The sequence below is a fragment of the Otolemur garnettii genome, unplaced genomic scaffold (genome assembly GCF_000181295.1).
Source record: "Otolemur garnettii isolate 467f Iridium unplaced genomic scaffold, OtoGar3 scaffold00065, whole genome shotgun sequence".
NCBI lineage: Eukaryota > Metazoa > Chordata > Mammalia > Primates > Galagidae > Otolemur > Otolemur garnettii.
In genome coordinates, this window is record NW_003852460.1 from 8,384,765 (window position 1) to 8,408,458 (window position 23,694).

Consider the following 23,694-nt stretch of genomic DNA (forward strand, 5'->3'; position numbering starts at 1 on the left):
CATAGAAAATTGTTGGAAGGAACTGAGAAATTTGGGAATACTAGGGAATTGTGAGAGAGAGAGACTTGTGAGAGATGGGAATATGTATGAAAGAACTGAGAATTGTGGGACACAGGAAATTGGGGGATCACAACTGTGGGAGAGACTAGAAAATTGTGGCAAGACAGTGATTTGTGGGACAAAAGAATGAATTGTCCAAGACAGAGAATAGTGAGAAGGAACAGAAAATCTTTGGAATGAGATGAAATTGTGGTGGAATAGAGGAATTGAGAGAGAGACAGAGAATTGGGGAACAAAACTGAGAGTTGTAGGTGACAGAGAATTGTGGAGGAGACAAAATGCTTGTGGGCAAAGGGAGAAGATGAACCATGATATAGTGAGTAAAGTCTCAATGGAATCCTCCGCTGATCCCATGGGAAGCTCCGAAAATGGATTGGCCTTTGGAATTGCTCCCCTGACTCTAAAGTGCCCACGGAGAGAACACTCATAAAATGCAGACTGTCCCTCGCCAAAGAGGGAATGTGAGGCAATTCTGTCAGGCAAAGCGCAATTCCGGGAGACTCTCCTGAAAGCTGCGAGCCACACAATCCCAGCAGCAAAGGGAATGGACCTTCTGAGGCCTGAGAAAGGACCTGGGCATACTTCACTGGTATATAAAGACATACATTTTTTATTAACACCTTAAGGAAAAAAGATCAAATTATCTTAATTTGAGTATTTAGTATTTTGAGACAGACAAAGTCATATGCAACGTAATTTATGTTTTCTATTAATGATTTCTATTATTAACCACATATAGCTAACACTACTGGGATTTGTTGCCTACATTCCATCAGGAAATGCTCAAATTTTGTTTGTTTTTTGTTTTTTTTTTTGAGACAGAGCCTCAAGCTATCCCCCTGGGTAGAGTGCCATGGCATCACGCTCACAGCAACCTCCAACTCCTGGGCTCAAGCGAGTCTCCTGCCTCAGCCTCCCAAGTAGCTGGGACCACAGGCGCCCGCCACAACACCTGGCCATTTTTTGGTTGCAGCCGTCATTGTTGTTTGGTGGGTCCGGCCTGGGGATTCGAACCCGCCACCTTAGGTGTATGTGGCTGGCGCCTTAGCCGCTTGAGCCACAGTTGCCGAGCCGAAATGCTCAAATTTTGTTGGAGGTAAATGAAAACACAGATATTCAAGTCCGTGAACCCGGTTAAAAAGGCCTGGGCAGCCCAAACCCTGTCTTACTCATTTTGGAATCTCCAGAGTTCTGGATACTTCAGCCACAGTTCTAGACACCTGTTAATGCTTCTTGAATCACTGCTACAATTAAAACCGATAGGATAAACACTAAAAAATCCAGAAATTTAAAAACTCCTCCAAAGTCTCCCCCCTGTCGCTTAAAACTTTCCGGGAGCCCTTCCACCAGACAACTTCCCTACCACCTCACTTTTGAAAATGGGGCCGGGCCCGGAGGGGCGGGGCCGGAGGGCCGCGGCGCGGAAGGGGCGGGACTCGCTCTCTGTGATTGACGGGAACCGTCGTCTTCACTCCACGCCACTCTACGTCGTGGTCGGAAGTCCCGCCTTTGGAAAAGGAAGTAGTGGCGCATGCGATTGTTGGCGGTGACCGTGGCACAGCGGTGACCCAGCCAGAGGAAGGCGGCGGCGATTGGAAGTCGCTGCCGCTCTGGGTTCGTTTTGGCGTTAGGGGCGCGGGGCTGGTAGCCCGGAGCAGCGTGCGGGAGTAATCAGGTGCGGAAGGGCGGGGCAGTTTGGTCTGGGGTCCGCAGGCTGGAGCAGGTGAAATTCGTGGGGAAGGAGTGGGGAAGACTCTGGCAGCATCTTGACTTCTGCTGTCCCTCTTTTCCCCGAGTCCCCATTTCCTTGTTGAGGCTTTTCGCCAGCCCCTAGTCCGTGTTAAGGCCCCAGGACAGGGGTCAAGTCTGGGGTCAGGGAGCTTCCCCTCCCCGATCACCACGCCTAGGATCCTTTGCCCAGGGACCCCGTGGCTGTGACGTGGTGTCTCAGACCACCTCACCTCGACCCCCAAATCCCTACTCCCTTAGAAACGTGCCCCCCAGAGGTTGGTGTAGATTTCACAGTATTTCTCAAAGGGGACAACATATTAAAGCTGACCCTCAAAGTGGCTGTCCTGCCGAGTAGGTTTCTATGGGATGACAAGGGGAAGGAATGAGGGCTGGCCACATTAAGAATAACGGGAATAGTTGGAGTCCAGGCATCAGCGTTGATCTCTTTTCTTCGGCAGGTGGAAATTTAGAATTGTTTGGAGTCAATACTGTGATTCCAACCATGGGTTTGTCTGTATCTACTCCTGCCGGTGCAGTTCAGACCGCCACTGCTTCAGTTCATCAGACAGCACCCTCACCTTCAGGATGCCCAATGCATGAAGGAAAAATGAAAGGTAATCGATCTTTTGTTTAGGAAATAGAAATAGGAGATAATTCCCAAAAGGTTTTATACTGTGTTAGTGGAGTTCCTGTGCATGGGAGTGAAGCATCCTGAGGATGCCTTTCTGGTCCTCTCTGAGTATCAGTGGATCATTTGTAAGGTAAGGATATAATAATGTTTCACAGTGCTGTTACCATGATTAGTTGCGATAATGCATGAGAACATAGTGATTATAAAGGAACCTTAACTTCCCAAAGTTTACTTGTGCCTGCATCAGCAGTTCTCAACTGGAGGGGGACTTCTGCCAATGTCTGGAGACATTTCTGGTTGTCACAACTGAGAGAAAAGGGAGCTCCTGGCATCTTGTGGGTAGAGGCCTGATGCTGCTAAATAAAGTGCACCAAACAGCCTCCCAACAAAGAATCATCTCATCACAAATGTGTTGAGAGGGCCACTGTTGAGAAACCTTGATCTAGATCTGGCTGTCTTAATAAAATTTGCTTCCACATTCATTGTAGTATTTTTCTATGTAAAAATAAGCCATTGCTTAAAGGATTTGTGGTCCATTCTTTAAGTACAAAAGGTGAAAATGGAAAAGCTGTCTTTCATTTTTAATTGGTGTGTGTTCATATTAAAGTATGGCTTGAATCGGTGAGCAGTATGGGACAGAAGCAATGTGGTGTGCTTACTGAGTGCTAAGTCTTGCATTGTAGTCATTCATTTCCTCGATCAGCCAGCCCACTCTAAGAGGTCACTGCCCATTCTGTGCCAAGCACTGCTGGAATTTGTTTCTGATGGAGAGTATAGCAGTGTACAAAATAGACAAAAATTCTTTACATGATGGAGCTGACATTCCTGACTTTGTAATCCCGTGTAGTAGGTTTTCTCCCTGTTTTATAGTAAAGGAAACAAAGGCTCAGAGTAACTGATATGCTCCAAGTCACATAAGTAGTAAGTGGCAAAGCCAGCAAAATTATGTGACCTTGCACAAGGACAGACCCAGTGCTCCCAGTGCTCTTCCGGAGTTTCTTTGTACGGGACAAATTGCGACAGATCAGACAAAGCAGGTGTGGTCCTGTTTTAAGCATCCCCAGGGAGATCGTAGAGCCCTTTTCCCTGATTTTATTCGTTTGCTGTCTCTTTTAAAGAGCTGTCAGTCAGATTTATTACATTAGTAAAAAATGTGAATAATTGTAAGAGATGAAAAGGGCTACTGGTTATATCATGTGTAAAATCTATACAGTATTTTTCTTTCTAACCTCCACCTGAGATCAGTGACCTGGAAAGGATTGGTGCTTTGAATGATAGAAAGGGAAGTATAGCAAATTTCCCTTCACCCAGAAAGTGAGCAGCTGCATGGAGTACTGGGAAGTGAGGGCTTGGGAGGAGAGGTATAGGGAAGGAGGTGAAATGAAGCTCGTTTTCTTCACATAGGGCACCTCCCGTGTACTCCTGGAGTTGCTGCTACTGCCTGAAATGAGGATTCCATTAGACAGTTATCTTCCCGGGCTGCTTGTCAGCCTCCACACTTGCTGGGATCAGCACCCTGGATCCTTGGGCATTGGCTGTGCCCTTCCTATTGTGCATCTCATTAGGCTCAGACCTCCCCTGATAAGAGGCATCTGGATCCTGCATGGGTTGTGGGACATTTTCTTTAATGTCTTCCTTTTCTTGTGAACCTCTTGCTGTCTGCTGATGGGAAAGAGCACTCAGGCTGAGTGGTTGATATCTTCCTTTTAAAAAAAAGATGAGGTCTTGCTATGTTGACCAGGCTGGAGTGCAGTGGCTTTTTTCAGATGTGACTGTAGCTCACGGCAACCTCAGACTTTTGGTCCCAGGGATCTTCCCACCTTGGCCTGCCCAGTAGCTGGGACTACAGGTGTAGACCACTGTGCCCTGCTAAATGGTAGTTATCTGTGGCTTGTTTTAGTCTTGGGACAAAGCATAAGCAGAGTGGCATTCAGATTGTCTCCAAAAGCTTTTGTGAAGTTTCTTCTGCTCACTTTCTTCTCCTGTCCCTAGTAACTGAGAGAATGCATCAGTAATGAAAGGCTAGACTGTATCTGTGTCCTGACTCTGGCTGGGCTTGTCTGGAACTAGTGAATAGAAAGTCAAGGACACCCCATGAAATGTGGCCTGTTCCCCACTTAGGTTCCTCTAAGAACGCCCAGCTGCTAATCCAACCAGGCACCTTCTAGCTTGCTAAAGCCATGAGGTGGACAATACGTGCTCATATAACTGCTAAAATTTCTTTGGTTTACTTTTGTTGGGGGGCATGACACAGTTAGAGAATGAGTACCTGTTTCTCTTTCAAAGTTCTAAATTCACAGAACTTTCTCCTTATCTCAGGACTTTGGAATGTTAGCTAGCTTAAGTCTCAGATTTAAACAGAAGAAACTTGGCTTTTCCTATATGGTAATGAGTGGTCAGAAGAAATTCAGCTTTTGAAGGTCTCAATTGAGAGAGCTAGATGTCCTGTCTTTGTGATGACACCATTTTTATACTTGATTGTTTCAGGATGCCCAGTGAATGTGGAACCATCTAACTCAACCCGTGAAAGCAAAACATACTCTGTGCCTGCCCACCAGGAACGTGCTTATGAGTATGTGGAATGCCCTGTTAAGGGTGCTGCATTTGACAATAAGGAGAACCTTGATCCATCAAATCTGGTAATCATGCTCATCCCTTTTTTCTGGAGCTTTCTGTGCAGAGATGCTTGTGCAGACTCTCAAGACAAACTGCAGACTGCTAGGATAGATTCTTTTCCCCTTTGAAAACAAAGAAGCTTTAAATTCCATGGATAGTGAAAATCTAGAATGTGTTACTAAGTAAAGTTTCAGAGAATACGTGGGAAAGATGATAGTGATTACGAAGAGCCAGAATAAGTTTACTAGCAATAAGCTATAGCAAACAAATGTTTTCTTTTGAGAGAGTTACTAGATGGTAGATGGGATATTCCATGACAACTGTAGCTAGGGTTAGTAAAGGTGACTTTTCATTTGGGGAAGCCTTGTAGGCAAATTACAAGATTGAGGTTCTTCTTTAGGCACAAGTGGGTGCCAATCTGCACTTTAGTCCCTGGGGTGATTTGGCATCCCATGGCAGCCAGTAAATTTAATGCTGTCAGGAAATGAGGCCAGGGTAGATGTGGCTTCACTCTATTTTGTGATAGACAACGTTGGGGGTTGTGGTCTCATGTTCGTAATCACAGTTTAACACAGAGACAGACAGACTCAGGCTTGTACTTTAGAGGGCCACAGGATTATCTAGAGTAGAAATTTCAGTGAACCAGACAACATTTGAAGGAACCAGAAATATTTACCCTGGAAAAGAGCGTGGGGGATACAATAGCAGTGCCTACCTCAGGAATGGGCAAACTAGCTCACTGCCTGTTTTTGAAAATAAAGTTTTGGGCACTGCACCAAGATCTTCCACACTGGCTTCACCTATTTGGACCAGAAGTCTTCAGAACACTGCTTCTAGAAGGGCTGCATAGTAAATACTTCTAGTTTTGTGAGCCTATGATCTCTGTCACACTACTCCACTCTGCTGCTTTCTCAGTGATGGGCAATATTGCCAGAGCACCCTGGAGACTGTTGGTATAGATGATGTCTAATAACCTAGTGGTTCAGAACTTGGGCCCTTAGAAATCTCATAGACCTAGACCCCATGGGAATATTATGTATAGTGAAAATATTAATCACAGCTGACTTTTCTTTGACTAGCATTTAGAAGCTAAGCACCCTGCATTTTTTACTTTAATCCTCATAACAACTCTATGCGGCCAGTATTGTTAAGTGTCCCCAAGTTAGAGCTAAAGGTACTGAACATGAGGGAGTGAGCAGTTTGCCCCACATCACAGCCAGGAAGTGACAGAGCCAGAACTGAATCCTCATCCACTTAGAGCTGTGTTCTGAGCCACAGCATGGGTGTGCTGGTAGGGTACGCAGTACTTACCTTCCACATGGCCCTTCCTGCTGCTCGGATCCTAACAGGGGGCCTTGTGACTGAGACTTAACTAAGGTGTATCTGCTAAGAAATCCTTCATGCCTTCAACACAAAAAGTTCTAGGCCAGTGATTCCTAACCTGAGATGATTTTGTCCCTCTAGGCAAACATCCTGCTAAACATCCTACATTGCTTAGAACAGACCCTGTAACTAAAATTGTCTCGCCTCAGTGTCAGTGGTGCCAAGGAGGAGAAACCCTGGCCTGGGCTGGGCATTTAAAGCCCATATGTCTGGGCCAAGGGTCTGGCCACAGTGAGGTGCAAATACTCATTGTGAGTGTATTCAGCCCAGAGAATGAAACCTAAAAGACAGAATGTTTAAAAAGAAAGTGCCATTGTACTTGTATTCCATGAGACTTTTCCTCAGTCATTTTCGAAAAGCTTGTCACAGTAAGGGTTTGAGAAAATGCTTGTAGATCATAGTATTAGTTTTTACTTCTTATTCCTTGGTGATATTACATATAACTAGTTAGGTGGAGGAGGCAACCCAAAATTAAACCACAGCCTTTATTTACTGTTTATGAGAACTTAATGAATGAGGAGAAACAACTTCAGTATTCTCACCCTTCAGCCATATTGTACTCACTTTGGCTGCATATATTTTAAAAGTAGAACAATACAGAGAAGATTAACCTGGCCCCTGTACAAAGATGGCATGCAGATTGGGAAGCGTTCCCTATTTTTCCCAAGTACACTGATTTGCTGTTTATGAGTTACTTGAATGTGTTAAATTATCACATGCACTCCAAAACTACCTACATCTAGTTTGCATCAATAACAAACAAAACAATGGCCAAATTATCTGAGGGGTCTAAAATTTTGATGTCAGTGGTTTCATAAGTAACCCGTACTTTGTGTGTGGTGCATTGCTTCCCAGAAAGTAGTTAGTTGTGTTGCTCATCCTGACCTTACAGTTCTAGTATTTAAAAAGCAAATCTGCTTATTTTATTTAGATGCCACCACCTAATCAAACTCCTGCACCAGATCAGCCGTTTGCACTGTCTACTGTCAGAGAGGAGTCATCTATTCCAAGAGCAGGCTCAGAGAAAAAATGGGTTTATCCTTCCGAGCAGATGTTCTGGAATGCAATGTTAAAGAAGGGGTGAGTGAGCATGACATAAATTTGCTTGTCAAATTTATCTAAGAATGTTAAAGAGGTTTTTAAACCCCCCCACATACAGTAAGCTTTTATGAGTTAATCACTTTATAATAACTGATTTTTCAGACCTATCAAAATATAAGTGCAAAGCCAGTGTTTTTGTCAGGGTTCTCCAGAGAAACAGAACCAACAGAATGTATGTGCATATGGCAGGGAGGGCTAGAAGAGGTTTGTTATGAGAAATTGACTCACACAATTATGGAGGCTGACAAGCTTCAAGATCTACACCCAGCAAGCTGCAGACACAGGGGAGCTGATGGTATAGTTCTAGACCAAGTCTGAAGGCCTGAGAATCAGGAGAGCTGATGGTCTAAGTTCCAGTCTGAAATCCAGCAGGCTTGAGACCCAAGAAGAGCCACTGTCTCAGTTCAGGTCCAAAGGCAGGAAAAGACCAATGTCCCAGTCAAGCAGTCATGTGCAAGGAGTTCCCTCTTACTTATGGAAGGGCCAGCTTTTGTTTCATTCAGGTCTGCAAGTGATTGGATGTAACCCACTCACATGGAGCAGGGAGGGAAATCTGCTTTATTCCATCTACGGATGGAAATGTTCATTTCATTCAGAAATACCCTCATAGACACACCCAGAATAATGTTTGACAAAGTATCTGGGCATCTTGAGGCCTAGTCAAATTGAAACATAAAATTAGCCATCACAGCCAGTAATAAACTTAGAAAAAAGCCACTCTTATATAAAATACTTAGTAAAAGTTGGGGAATCATTCATTAATGGTATTAACTGAATAAGTGTCACCTTAAAAATAGACGGTTCTTCTGTAAGTCTGGTATTTTGTGACTTAGTAAAATCAGATTAAGATGAAACTTTAATCTTTGTTTCTGGTGCTTATCTGGTAACTTTGGATTTTTTTATAGTGCTATTCCACAATCATGAATAAATCTTGGAAAGGAGTCTTAAATCTATTATATTCAGAGAAAAGGAGCATTCTTAGTTCGTTCATAAAGGGTAAATAATGTTTAATGTCATGAACATGTGGATTAACTTTATGGAATTGTTAGTAATACTTGTCTAGTTTTACTAAATGTCCTTTTCTAGGTGGAGGTGGAAAGAAGAGGATATTAGCCAGAAAGATATGTATAATATCATTAGAATCCATAATCAGAATAATGAACAGGCTTGGAAGGAGATATTGAAGTGGGAAGCCCTTCATGCTGCGTAAGTATATTTGGGAGCTTAAAAAAAATTTCAGTGTCTTTCTTGTCAGCCTTTTAGAGTTTTAACATTTTATTCAAATAGTTATTCTAATAAAACATTTTATGCAGCAGGCATGTCACAGTGACTAGTGATGCATGACAGACGACCCCATCTTAGTTGTGTGAAAAATAGCCCCCATTTCATGAGGCTTATGGATTTGGTGGGTTCAGGGTAGAAAGGACAGAGCAGGGATGGTTCATCTGTTCCTTGATGTCTGGGACCTTGGCTGCAGAGACTCAGCGGTCAAGATGGCTTCAGAGCCATGGACCAGAGTCCTCTGAAGGCTCCACTGTTTGCTCATCTGATTGGTGGTGCCAGCTGTTGGCCAGAAGACCTGCCCAGCCTCTGAAGATAGCTGCCTTGGCTTGCTCACATCATGGTGGCTGGGTGCCAAGAGCTGGAGTTCCAAAGAGCACCAGGTGGAAGCTGTTATCTCCTTTTCTGGCCTAGCCTAGGAAGTCTTGTAGTGTCAGGAGTCTGCCCAGATTAAAGGGGAGTGGGCAGAGATGCCCCCACCTCTCAGAGGGAAGAGTATCACAGTCCCTTGAAAGCAGAGCATGTGGGAACAGAGAAGTAAACTAACTCTTAATTCCTCCAGTTGGGATTTGTTACACATGGGAATTTTTTCTCTCCCTCACTTAAAAGGACAGATCAAGACCAAAAGCCTGTCTTACCAATGGGAGCAATTGACAAGATAGGTGGCCTTGGTCTCGACTGCCACCCTTTCCATCGGGAAATGGCCATCTGTATAGCACGTGGGTGGACTGCAAGCTCCACAAGGCTAGAACTCCAGGGCTTAATTGGCATGTCATTTTTCTCAAAGGAAAGACAGTATTTTAACATTTATTTGGGAATTTCTAGGGAGTGTCCTTGCGGTCCATCATTGGTCCGGTTCGGAGGAAAAGCAAACCAGTATTCACCAAGGGCAAGAATTCGTTCCTGGATGGGGTGAGTGTCAGTGTAGAGTGTCAGTTCACGTTGGTCAGGTCAGGATCAACTTTCTCTTGGCACCAAAAAACATCTCCCAAATTTTATCAATATTGAATTGTAGATTTTGTCCTCTCCCCTAAAATAGCCCATTGATGGGGAGATTTATTACAGTGTAGTGGCTTGTTTTTTATTTAATTACTATAGAATTGAATTGAGTTGTTTTCTGTACTCCTGGGCCTGTCCTTTTACTCCTCCCATGATCAATCAAGCTCTTTGGGTCTGTGTACTTAGGGGAGTGTTCCTCCCCTTCCTTTCCAGAGTAGTTCAGATTCTTAGCGCACACCTGCATTTCTGCAGTATCTTGGCTGACATCCCTGGCCTGGGTCTCTTCCCCATTGACCTCATTCTTCTGTAGACAGGTGAGCTGTCATCTGATCTGAACTGGTTGCAGTTCCTTAGCACCATATCCCCTTAGCACTATAAATAATGGTTCTGAGTCTCACCCCAACCCCACAATGAAATCTTTGAGAGCAGGCATTTGCATGCACTTCTTCTGGATCTTTCTCACTGCTTAAACCAGGACCAAACTCACAAGGAGCATTTTAACACTCCCTAGCATGTTTTCATTCTAGGTATGAGTTGCCTTTTGATAGGCATGATTGGATCATCAACCGTTGTGGGACAGAAGTTAGGTATGTGATCGATTACTATGATGGTGGTGAAGTGGACAAGGACTACCAGTTCACCATACTGGATGTCCGTCCCGCCTTGGATTCATTTTCAGCAGTATGGGACAGAATGAAAGTCGCTTGGTGGCGTTGGACCTCATAACCACTGTTTTGCTTGAGATGGAAAAATATAAACTATTTTTTTTTTGGTGAGAGATATATTAAACTATTTTCCTCAAACTGAATTGCACTGAATTGTACTCACGATGTAATGGGAAGTTCAAGTGGGAATCACACTTGACCCTTCACTTAGTGAAGGCCATCACGCACCATTCACTTTGTGTTGCATTGAACGTTGCGGTTTAGAGCAGATCGTTTTCAGTTTTCTTCCTGCTAAGCTTGAGTGGGAATCAGTCTCAGTTTTTTCCTTTAACTACAGTATTGCCTGTGTATTTTGTCTAGAAAAATCAGAATGACCTCTAAAAAGAGCTTTTAAAAAGTTACAAAGCCACTCATTTTCTCACTGTTTTCTCAGGAACACTTGAGATACAAAACCTGAAAGCTGGTTGTGGTGCTCAGGAGCTTTTACCTGGTCAAATACTTTAACTGAAACTGTTCATTATAAATAAGTAGTAGTTCGACTTTTAAAAAAAGTCATCAGTATTTCTAAAGCCCCTACAAATATAGTTGTGACCCTGAACAAAATGCAGGCATAATATGCTGGAAAGGCACTCAGCAAAGGCTTTTCCGGGTTCTCCAGTTTCTCCTTTCTATGAATTGGTCAGACAAGGCCTTGTTATAGAGTCGTTTCAACTACACCATGATTTGACGCACATGTTTTGCAACATAACTTTTAAAATATTTTTAAAAATTCCTTTGTTCTAATGTATACAACAAATAAGTCTCCTCTTTGTCCCTGGGATTGTACAAGTTCTCCCAGTGTTGAGTCTGTTTCGTTCTCCTGCCAGGAGCCTTCTTTCCAGTCAGCCTAATCCAAACCTGGAAAGCCTGCCTCAAGTCAAGGTGCCAAGGATCGACCCTCTAAAACATGGTTATGTTGGGCTGAGTGTTAAAATTCACAAGAAGAGTATTTGTCTCAGATGTAGAATGTTTGTGTCAACTCACTGTCTTAATTAATTTAGACTTTTTTTATTTTAAGGAAGTTCTGAGTTTGGTGTTGAAATCTTTCTACTAGTAATCCATGAAGTGGTGGTTCTAACTATAGCAGCATGTTACAAATGACTTTTAAAAGGTGTTGATAATATTAAATCCTTTAAAGTATCCTGAGTACTGTACTGTGAAATTAGTGGCGGGAATTGGCAGTCTGTAAGTGATGAATTTGGTATGGATTTCTTTGTTCTGTCAGTTTTGTGTGGAGTTTAAAAAAATCCTACAACCTTAAACTTTACATTTCAAAATACTTGTATATTTTAAAATAAAGCTGATAATGAACAGGTTTTGGAAATGTTTTCATAGTAACTTTATTTACACTTAATAATCATTTCTTCAGACATGTAATCTTTACAGAAGTAATGGTGTGGTCTCCCTACTAAGGCAGCTGTTTTCTCATCTGTTAATCACACATAGAGGAAAATTATTACTACTGGCTTTTTGGGGGGATAGGGATTCTAAATGCCACTGAATGAGTATAGGATAAGATATTCCTATTAGAATAAAGAACTGCAATTGGAAACTAAAAATTAAGCCATAAGTCGGACTCACTTCTTTTATAGGGCTGGAGTATAATTTGAGAAAAACAACCTTGAAAGTAAATTCAAATAAGCCTGATGACAAAACAATAGTTTTATATAATCTTTTACCACTTCTAGAAAAGAATATAGCCTCCTGGATATTCAGAGCTGCTTTGTGTCTAGATTACACTTGACATGTCCAGCGATCAGTATTGGTAGATGATTTCATGTATAACTAGCAATTCATTTAGGATATTCTTCATGGTTTTAAACTAAGTCTTGTGTCTAGCACTATGCAGAAGTCCATGAGTCGTATTAGCAGACGAGGTGGAGCTGCAAAGTGGGATTGCATATTGATATTTGGTGTTCTATGAGTTCACTAGCTAATGTTCATGAAAGATTTATGTCCACTCACTTTGTGCATCATAGTGGAAATACAAAATTGTAAAAGGTATAACCCCTACCTGTAGGAACTCAGTCCCATGGAGGGCAGTCTCGAAATGAAATGGTAGTACTACAATTCTGATTTAAAGACCATGTAGTGGCTCGGCGCCTGTGGCTCAAGCGGCTAAGGCGCCAGCCACATACACCTAAGGTGGCGGGTTCGAATCCCCAGCCTGGGCCCGCCAAACAACAATGATGGCTGCAACCAAAAAAATGGTCGGGCGTTGTGGCAGGTGCCTGTAGTCCCAGCTACTTGGGAGGCTGAGGCAGGAGACTCGCTTGAGCCCAGGAGTTGGAGGTTGCTGTGAGCCTCATGCCATGGCACTCTACCCAGGGGGATAGCTTGAGGCTCTGTCTCAAAAAAAAAAAAAAAGACCATGTAGTCATATATGTGGTGTGAGTTCACATATGTATTTTTGAATATGTAGAGAGATGTATTTCACTTTTCTAGCCGAGTCACCAATATGGTTTGTCCTCTTATCAGAATTATTGCTCCCTAGGAAAAGTGAAGTGATCCACATTTCCTGTCTCACCTTTGCAGTGACTGTCCGGATCTTATGATCAGTCATTGTGTGGCCATTGGCCTGAGGCTGTGTGTGATGACCACATGTCCTGGAGGTAGAGAGCTTGCCTGGGATCCTTGCTCTGCCCTTTACCTGCTGAGTGATCTTAATGTCTCTGGGCTCAGCTCTCTTTCTTGGCTTTTGAGTGGCAATCATAGAACCAACCTACTGACCAACCAGGGTTTTGAGGGTACTGTGAGGTGATGCCTAAAAGTGCCAGGAGCAGAGCCAGCAGGTAGAAAATGCTCAGGCGATGTGAGATGTCACCTCCTGACTGGTGGCAACAGGGAAAGAAAGAAAAGTATTGTGACCTAACCTACCATCTACATCCTCTGGCCTCCCTTCCCTGAAGACAGATCTGTTGAGGAGAGTAACAGTAGGCTCTATTGCTGATTTTGGTCCATTCTAAGGACGACCAGGTAGTGGGGTGTTGGCTTAAAGCAAACTCATGTAATTTAAAATCACTAAAAGGTAGAGGACCAGGTTACAGTCCTTCTTCTTTCAAAAAATATAATCACAGCAGAGTAACTATATGCAAGTTCCCACTTTGCAAAAATTATGTTTCAGCTTTTGTGCTTCCTAATCTAAAATATAAGTCATCGTGTCTTTTGGATCACAAAGATCATTCCCCTCCATGAAAATGTATTACATATCCAGATTCAAAAGAGATATGCCAAAGGTGGGTTAACTACAAGTAAAAAAGTACCAAAAATTATCTCAACAGCCATGTATGTTCTTTGCAATTTAAGTTAACATGTTAAAAGTTATACGATTTCTTATGTATACAGTATATTAAAGTAAAGTATATCCCTCATCCCTTTCTCCACTTAGGACAGGAATAATGTGTTTATTGCTGCATTGGAGGTTAAGTCACTGTACCTTAAATAAAACTCCATCCCATTTTAAGTGAAAGCATGAAAGCATCTATTTCAACTTTCTGTACTCCCCAGTTTTGAAGAAAAAACTGGCTGCACTTTCTGCCAGCTATTTAACCAGGGACTCGTATATCACATAGCAAGTATTACCTTGTTTCTGTAGAATCATACCAGATGCTGGAACAGACATTGCAGTTCCTAACTTGTTTCTTGTTGGGGAGCCTCTATCTAGTCAGGGGGAAGGCATGTACAGGTAAATGCTATCTTATAATTAGCTTTTAATTAATGCTTTTACATGCCCATGGTCTTATTGGAAAGGGGCCACAGAGACACTAAATATTGACGGGTGTAATATAGACATTGTGATATAAGGGAAGGCTTCACGATCAGAGTTGAGTGGAATCCTGAAGGATGATGAAAGGTTACTATAATATTTTGGAGCTCTATGCAGAATCAGCAGTCATTTAAATACTTGGCTATTCTTTCTACATTTAGGAAAACAATGTAACTGGTTCCTGTGGCCCACCAGTGGTTTTATGAAATATTAGGATGCTTTTGGCTCCAAGTAACTAGATCCCTGCTCAAACTCAGCCAGAAGTTGGATGTGTACCTGGTCAATTCTGGTTCTCTGGACTCTATTTCCTTCCACGTTCAATTTCAGCTTCAGCCTTACTGGTTCCTTTCATCAGCCTCAGATGGCTCCTAGTTGCTGTCTAAGCTTTACTATCCTTATTTGTGGCCGGAAGATTGGGGGTGAGGGGGCTGTCTGCCATAGCCACAGGGGAAAAGGTTTCTTTTCAATCTAATTGAGTCAGATTAGCCCTGAGGCTGTGTTCTGCTACCCCCTCCCATCACACATTCCCAGGGGGCCTCACGCTTAGGTTATCAGACAAATCATTGGGAGGAAACAAGAGTGTCCACGAGACATTGTGGCTGCAAGTCACATGATAATTTAAAACTCCATCCTTACTCATCATGTCATCAAAGTTTTTTCCTTCACTGGGGCCTCTTTCTTAGGCTGGGGTTTTAAATGTGGAGGTGGTGCCTAGTGCAATGGCAGAAGATGGGATTGGAGAGCTTCATTACGGGGCTGATTCTCTGCCTTAAGCTGGGGATTTGGGACAAGTCACCTGAGGTCTGTAAATCTCACTTTTCCTCAAATTATCTGAACGACTGCTTTCAGATCAAAACGTCTATGTGCTTTATGTGGCCTCAGGTAGGCTGGGTTGTGTCATGTTTTCCACTGAGAATCTTTAAGTGAAGGGAAAATAATGGGGTTTGGAAACCTATTTCAAACTAGTTTTTACATGAAGTACATCAGTAGACACACTCTTAAAAGACCTACACTTAAGCTAATTCTAAGTAATTAGCATCTGCCAGTGCTTTCCCTCCCCTGTATAAAATGTGAGAGCTTAGAAACAACTTGAATATCCACCAGTGAATGAGCAGGTAAGAAAATTCTGGTATGTCCATGCAAAGGAATATCATTCAGGTATAAAAAAGAATGAAGCACAGATGAACCTTGAAAACACTATGCTAAGTGAAAAGGGCTGGACACAAGGGGCAACATTTACATAATTCCATTTCTATGAAAGGCCCAGAATAGGCAACTCTACAGAGACAGAAAGTAGATCAGTGATTGCCAGAGCTGAGGGGAGGAATGGGGAGTGACAGCTACTGAGTGTGGGAGTTTCTTTTGAGAATGATGAGAACATTCTAAAATCAATGGTTGTGCTTTGCCTACACTAGAAACCACTGAACAGTGCACTTTGAATGGGTGAATTGTTATGTAATTATAATTCAATATAGCTGTTTCAAAAAATGATCTCTACAGCTAACAGGCCCCTGCTATCAGTTCAGTAGTATTACTTAGCAAAAGCTAGTAATTTAATTAATGTAATTGACTAAAAAGATAATGCAATGTAAATGCATAAACCAAGTCTATGAATACTAAGGAATGGTTAGGAAAGGTTTAAAAAAATTATGAAAAATACTGCCATGAAACTAAAAAGGCATGGTAACATATGTAAAAGTTCAGAATAATTCTTTGCCTGCTGTTTTGCAGTAGTTTATAGGAATCTTGGAACTGGAGGTGCTGTGGCTGCAGGTCACATAAGGAGTGAGAGGCACTGCTCACCCACCACACCCAGAGAAGTAAGCGGCCTTGGCTCCATGCTGAATGATTGGCAACTGATGGACATTTGTGTGCTCTCAGTTCAAATGTAACATGTAATCATTTGATGATTTCCTGTTTCAGCTGGGTTTTTTTAAAAAGTATGACTGGACATTGTTCTGGCAAAGTGTTGAATGCATTTTGGATCTTGCTGCCTTTTCCCTCCACCTCTCTCCCTTTTGTCATTTCCCCAGTAAGATGCTTCTCCAGCTTTTGTGTACTGTGTGTCAGAATCCTCTGGAGGGCTTGTTAAAACACAGATGGCTGGGCCCTCACCCAGAGTTCCCTATCCTGCAGGCCCTGGGTGGGCGGAGAAGCCTCCTTCCTAATGAGCTCCCAGGAGATGCTGATGCTGTTGGAGGGGGAGCACCAATTTGAGCTTCCCTTTCCTCTGGCATCCTTTGAGTCCTTTGAACTTCTGCCTGCCCTCATCTTTGTGATGCAATTACAATTGCCACATATTCACATAGCTAGGGGCAGAGTTCTAAGCAGGAGATGGGAAAGCAAATCTTAAATGTAAATTCCACTTTCCCAGTTTTGCTTCTTCCCCATTTCTTCTTTAAGGTCCCCCTGTTCCCCTCACTGCTGAATGCTGCCTGATTCTATCTTTGTTGTTTTACTAATGAAAACCTTTTCTTTGAAACTACCTTTTCTCACATGACTTTTGTAGGTGATGACAGTGGGGCAGGAAGACAACGAGGTGAAGACAGTGGCCCCCAGAGTGGGTCCCAGAGAACTCCTCTTATACTGTCTGCTATTTCTGAGAACACCCTTACAAATAATTAACAATGGGTGCAAGACAAGAACTGGGTAAGGGCTTAGCTAAAAGTAAGGCACAGGCCCAGCTAAAATAATGATAGTAATTAGTCACTGTGCCCTCATCTGCTACTCTGTAGTTACATAGCCGATGGTGATAAATACCCATCCAAAACATTACCTTTTGAAACCTAGGGGTAGTTTTTGAGATATCTTCCAGGTCCTGTGTTAGAGTGGATTGGCTGACCCACCCAGGCTGGTGGCCAAGGGATTGATGATGACACCCTGTACCCAGCCAATTAGCAGACCCTGAACACAATCCTCTGCCCACCAAACTGTCTTTAGAAACCCTGCCTCCCAAATTCTCAGAGAGGCAGAGTTGAGAAATTTCTCTTGTTTCCCTACTTAGTGCTATGTGGAATAAACTCTTTCTCAGCCGTAAACCCTGCTGTTTGGGGGTATTGGCTTCCTTTTGAGCAGTAGGCAACAAACCTGGTTGGGTGGTAACACTTCTGTGTGAATTGTGGTTTCAAAAGGAAACCACAAGCAGGTAAACCAGGAACAGAAAGACAGATGTCACATGTCCCTAACTCCAATGTGGAAGCTAAAGCAGTGGATGTTGGGCAGCGCCTGTGGCTTAAGGAGTAGGGCGCAGGCCCCATATACCGGAGGTGGTGGGTTCAAACCCAGCCCTGGCCAAAAACTGCAAAAAAAAAAAAAAATGGATATCATGGTAGTGCAGAGGAAGGAGGGAATAATGAGAAGTTGATTAATGGGCATAAAAATACAGTTAGATAGAAGGAATAAGTTCTAGTATTCATAGTACAGTAGGGAATTTTTGTTTTTTTGAGACAGTCTCAAGCTGTCACCCTGGTAGCGTGCCATGGCATCATCATAGTTCACAGCAACCTCAAACTCTTAGGCTTAAGCAATCATCTTGCCTCAGTTTTTTCTATTTTTTAGTAGAGACAGGGTCTCACTCTTGCTTAGGTGGGTCTCCAACCCATGAGCTCAAGCAATTGACATGCCTCGGCCTCCCAGAGTGCTGTGCCGTGAGCCACTGTGCCCGGCCTAGGGAAATTCTACTTAATGATAATTTATTGTATATTTTAGAATATCTAGATGAGAATTGTAATGTTCCTAACACAAAGAGAGGATCAATGTTTGAGGTGATGGATATCCCAATTAGCCTTACTTGATTGTTACACAGTATATGCATATATCACAATATCACATGTACTTCCAATATATGTACAACTATGATATATCAATAACAATGCCAAAAAAGGAAAAAAAGGAAACCACTTTTATGGTGGCCACTCACTTGAGCTGGAAAGGTGTTCTGGGTTGTCCCTGCTACTTGACCTTTGTTCAACACATGAATTTATTATGCCTGCCATAACAAAGTGTCACAAATGAAGTGGCATAAACAACAGAAACTTACTCTCACAGTTCTGGAGGCTAGGAGCCCAAGATGAAGGTGTGGCAGATTTCATACCTGGTGAGGACCCACATCTGGCTCACGGAGGACTCCTTCTTTCTTTGTCCTCTCATGGTAGAAGGGGCAAGGGAGCTCTTTGGGGCCTCATTTATGAGGACACTGATCCCTCCATGAGGCTCCACCCTCATGACATCATCAGCTCACCAAGGTCACACCTCCTGGCATCATCACCTTGGGAGTAAGGTTTCAACATAGAAATTTTGAAGGGACACACACATTCAGACCACAGCAGTAAGAGAACCACCCATTAAAAGGTAATGCTAGAGAAATGGTGACTTGAAAGAAGACAAAAAATATGGTGGCAGAAATAGAAAACAGAAAGAAAAAAGAAGAGTATGGAAAGAAATCAGGAGAATGGGTTTTGCATGTCATAAACATGCAAATAAAGCATCATTCATACTCCCTGGGAAACAGCAAGGTGAAATTTCACTTTCTTTATTTTTTCTTTTTTTTTTTTTTGCATTTTGACACTATATTTAACTGGGTAAAGAGGTCTGCAGAGAAGTCAGGTAAACTTCATGCAATGGCGTCAGGCAAAGGCCCTTTAGCCTCCTTGGGTCTCAGGGGGACTCACCTCTGCTATAAATGGCTTCCTTCTCTGAAATTGGGTCCTTCTCTTTATCCAGCAAAGACTATGATCAGGGCTGGTTACATCATTAGAAGGGATCAGGGTGAAATGAAAAGGGTGGAGGCCCTTGTTCAGAAGTACAGGGTCCTAGGTGTAGGATCCTCTGCCACTGTGAAGGTTGTGTGCCATGAAGCCAGCCCTAATCGTGACCATAACATCCCTGATTTCTGCCAAGTTCTTCCTAAGGTGTTTGTTCTACTTCAAGGGATGGATAGATGGATGGATCTACTGATTTATTTATCCAACAATTTATGGATTGCCTACCAGGTACCAACCACTGAGACATTTGCTGGATTCATGGTACTTGGCAGCATCTTCTGCCCTTTTCACAATACAATTTATATAAGTAACCATTTTATTAGCCGAGAAGTCATTAAAGGTAGATCTGGGCTTATTTTATCTGTCTTTCTAACCTCAGAGCCCAGCATTGCTCTTGGTGGCCAATACTAGTACGGTAGAACCTCCATAGTTGACCACCTCCCTACATTGACTGCCTCCTTAAGTTGACCTAATTTTCACAGACTAGGCATGCACCACATGTGTATGTCAGTACAATAGGCCTAGTTCCTTATGTTTGCCATCTCCATATGGTGAACAGTTTTTTACAGTCCCTTGGGGATGGTCAACTTACAGAGATTCCACTGTATTCGTGAATATTGATTGGATAGATTATGGGATGAATCCATCAACCAATCCATTCATCTAGTGAAGTCATTGCATGGCTGTTTGGGTGTCTGAAACAAAGGAAAATTTGAAGACAATGCTAGGCTACAATTAAGTGTAAGTCATTATAATTAATAAATATGTAAATGGATATAATTATAATTCAACCAGGAGAGTTCAATTACTAAATCACACCCATTCTCCCCTGTGATTTTGCTATCTAAAATTCTTCAAAACTCAATCCCACTTTGGGCATTTATTAATTTTAGCTTTTATTTCCCTTACATCAGTGGGAAATAGGAAGGAGACCCAGAGGCCCCCAGAGCTCCCTTGAAATTATAGATCATCCTAGAGGCAGGAGCCCTCCCCAGGGGACAGGCTAGCTGGGCCCTTTCCTTTATGAGAGAGACCCAGGCCTCCAGTAAATAACCATAGAGCTTTGTTTACTGACTCCACATTCTCCAAACAGCAGGTGGCGCAGTTGTATGGCCTGTCATCAAATCCTGCTTCTGCTGCCTTCTAGCTGTGTGGCTTTGGGCAACTTATTCTATAGCACTATAGGTCAAGTGGGCCTTCGGGAAAATGAAGGGCTCAAATGAGTTAATGTGCACAAAACATTTAGATTTGAGCAGAAGTCATTGATAAATGTTAGCTAATAGTACCTGCATTTCAGAGTAGATATTCCCAGTTTTTGTTTCTAAAATGACCTCATTTGGGACATCACTTACACTGCCATTTATTATTTCTCATGCAGCCCTCAGAACAACCTTGGGAGTTTGGTACTACTGTGACCTGATTGCTCTGAGAAAATGGAGAATTAGTGGGTTAAAGCAACTTGCTTGAGGTCACCTAGTTAGTAAATGGCAAAGACAAGAGTTAAATGCTGCTCTGCAAACCCCACATCTTGAAATGTTCTTATTTTTTTCAATTATTAAGTACTCACTGAGTACTAACCAGGGAGCACAGAAATACACATTTCTTTAACACGTTTACTAGACAAGTTTTAATCTTAAGAATTAAAAGATAACGCATCACAAGCCACCTGTCTTCTCTGTTCCATATAGCACAGAGATGGGGTGATGCATTTTCACAGAGGAGTGCTGGTTCAGAGACTGTGGCTCTGTGCTCACCCACTACCTTCTCATACCATCTCCTCCTTTCAAAAACCTTCTAATTTGGAAAATATACTGCTATCACTGCATTCATTAAGAGGTCAATGGACTGGTATTTTCCTCCACTGCATGGTAAGTTGCTTCACTACATGGACGTGCATATGTTCAGCCAGCATTTATCAAATGCCAACTATGTGTCAGGGCTCTGCCTACTGAAGGAAAGAAGGAAAAGTCAGGAGTGGAGAGGAGAGATACTGCTTCCCACCTTCAAAGACAGAATAACCTCCAGATAAAAACATAAGACAGTTGCTATAAATGTACATCAATGCTTCTTAACACAGCCAGTGGCCAAAGCTATGATCCATCATGTTTGTGAGAAGGAAGGGTAAGTCTGAGCTAATTTTGCAAGAAAAATAGCATCCATTAAATAGGAAAAGCAGGAACAAGCAATTGGGGCCCTTGGAACAGAAATATGAAAGTGTGTCCTGTATGTAGGGATGGGGATATTCTGTTGTGGCCAGAGTCTCCAAACCCCACACCCGTTGGGGGGAGATGAGATGAGAGGTGGAAGGCAAATAAGACTAGATGGTGGAGTATGTCGGTGTCATCATGGCATGTGGACTTTGTCCTGTAGACTGGGGGGAGGAGGGCATCAGTGGTTTCTCAATAGTGGTGTACCTCTGACAAGAGGTGCATTTGGGAAGTGTGAGTGGTGGCAGCATGGAGGTGAAGTGGGGGGTCAGTGAGGGGAGGTTGCTGCAGCCATTCAAGAGGGTGGAGTTGATTGCCCAGACCAAGATAGTGGGGGTAGACAGACAGGAAACATGTGTGCCAGGGGGGTGACAAGATTGGCATCTCAGGCAAGGCAGCTGGTGAGAAGGGAGAGGAGGCCTCGAAGATGGTGTGGTGCTGGTGAGAAGGTGGCTCAGTGTAGCAATGGAAGGGCAGCTGTCCCTTCAGGGGAGTTGAGGCATTGTGGGACATTCAGTGAGAAGGTCAAGCAGGCCATTGGGGACTGGGTTGGATATCAAGGCTGGAGATTAGGGTTGCCAGATTTGGCAACTAGATGCCCAGTTCAACTTGAATGTCAGATAAATAAAAAAATTCCCCTTTAATATAAGTACATCCCATACAATATCTGGGACAGTGTAAATAAGTCCCAGATATTGCTTGGGACATACTGATACTAACTCATGGTCACTTATTTATCTGACATTCAAAGTGAACTGGGTGTCTTATATCTTATCTGGCCACCCTACTTGAGAGGTGCCAAGGTTGAGTGTCCTGGATCCCCATGCCACCTTTCCTCACCCTGCCAGCTCATAGCATGGCCTGTGCCCAGGATATTGGGTTTTTACTATTAAACCTGGTACCTTCCTGGGTAAACTGGGATGAGTTGGTCACCCTAGGATGAGAAAATGTTGGCTGAGCTGAACTTAGAGAATCTTCTGACCTTTCTGCAACCTCTTGAGGGCTCTCCGTTGGAGCTGGTGCTGCCTGCACTTTGGTGAATTGAAGGCAAGGTCAGGCTGGATGAGACGTCTGCACCCCAGGGAGCACCGTCTGCACACCACCATCTGTTGCCTTGACTGTGCTGAAGAATTCTAACCTTTGTAGGAATTTTCCTTTGGTTTGTATTTTTTCACTTGAAGAACATTTGCTGCTGATTTAGTCCTGTTTTAAAATTCTGCCCAGTTGAGATGTTGTCCTGTTTTAATCTCTGTGTGACTCTTCTTCAGCCATTTCCTTTCTCTCAGTTAGGCATAATCTACCTCCTGCAGTTTGCTTATCAGAATGACATACCCCACAGGCCTGGACTTTGTTCTGGCATCTCTTTATATTTAATCCTAGTGCTGTTTCTCTGCCAAACAGATGTGTATTAAAATGTGCATAAGAAAAGAAGCAAGCTGGATTTATTTAGAAATTTCCTAAATTTGCACAAACTCCATTGGTACAAGAGATTTTTTTCTTCTTTAAAAACCTACAACAAACATATGTTAATAGCTACTTAGATATATCAAGGCAAATTCATATTTAGTCATTTCTGCCAACACCATTCTGGCTCCTTTGCCAGAGACAAAAAGAAAAAAAAAAATGATTCATACTGTCTCAATGTCAATGTCAGTGTCAAATAGTCATAGACAAGGGAGCTTTTTTCTTGTTTGTAGGATATCTGCTTTTGGAGAATGAGTGACTTGAATAGGCAGTTACAGGAGTTTTAATTTTTTTTCTTGAAACAGGGTCTTGCTCTGTCATCCGTGGTAGAGTGCAGTAGTGTCATCACAGCAACCTCAACATCCTGGGCTCAAGCAAGATTCTTCTGCCTCAGCCTCCAGAGCAGCTGGGACTACAGGTGTATGCCACCATGCCTGGCTAATTTTTTAAATTTTTGGTAGAGATGGGATCTTGCTATGTTTCTCAGGCTGGTCTTGAACTCCTGGCCTTAAGTGATACTCCTGCATTAGCTTCCCAAAGAGCTGGGATTACAGGCCTGATCCACTGTGCTGGACCTTGTTAAAGGAGTTTTGTCCAATTTGGAAGAGTTTGAGTTTTTTTTTTTCTTCATTGTCAGGTATTATTATATCATTTATAAGGTATTAGAAAGGACTTCAATTTCCACTTGGGTCTTTGGGTCTCACATGTATGTTTTAAAATCTTCTCATTTTCAATATATAATAATGACATCTAAGAAATAAGCTTTCACTCACTAAGCTGAAGACATGGCTATTGGGCTTAAATGTAGAAACAGAGAGAATGAAGATATATACATCATATAAAGATGTTCTGTGCCCTATTTCATGGACTGCCTATTTGGGATCTTTTAATAGCTGGACATACTTTTTGTTACCTTTTTTGACACAGACATCAACCTCAGGGCCATTTAATCTGGAAGTTTAAAAAAATAGACTATTACAGCAAGAAT

General features: G+C 42.7%; 1 protein-coding gene and 1 non-coding gene across 3 annotated transcripts; both read left to right on the top strand.

Moving 5' to 3' along the window:
- The first annotated feature begins 1,599 nt into the window (after nt 1-1,599).
- On the top strand, nt 1,600-10,603 carry LOC100962375 (cytochrome c-type heme lyase). 2 transcript variants are annotated; one of them, XM_003793048.3, is made up of 7 exons: nt 1,600-1,735; nt 2,250-2,405; nt 4,910-5,061; nt 7,353-7,501; nt 8,609-8,728; nt 9,629-9,715; nt 10,330-10,603. In XM_003793048.3, exons 2-7 carry the CDS (start codon nt 2,294-2,296, stop codon nt 10,526-10,528), a joined length of 819 nt encoding a protein of 272 aa, XP_003793096.1. In that variant the 5' UTR covers nt 1,600-1,735; nt 2,250-2,293; the 3' UTR covers nt 10,529-10,603. The 2 variants fall into 2 exon arrangements, with proteins under 2 accessions (XP_003793096.1, XP_023370842.1); XM_023515074.1 differs by lacking the exon at nt 10,330-10,603 and adding an exon at nt 10,016-10,295.
- Nucleotides 6,976-7,083, top strand: LOC111726436. The gene has a single exon (XR_002774207.1). It is a non-coding gene; the product is annotated as a U6 spliceosomal RNA (small nuclear RNA).
- Nucleotides 10,604-23,694: the final 13,091 nt, after the last annotated feature.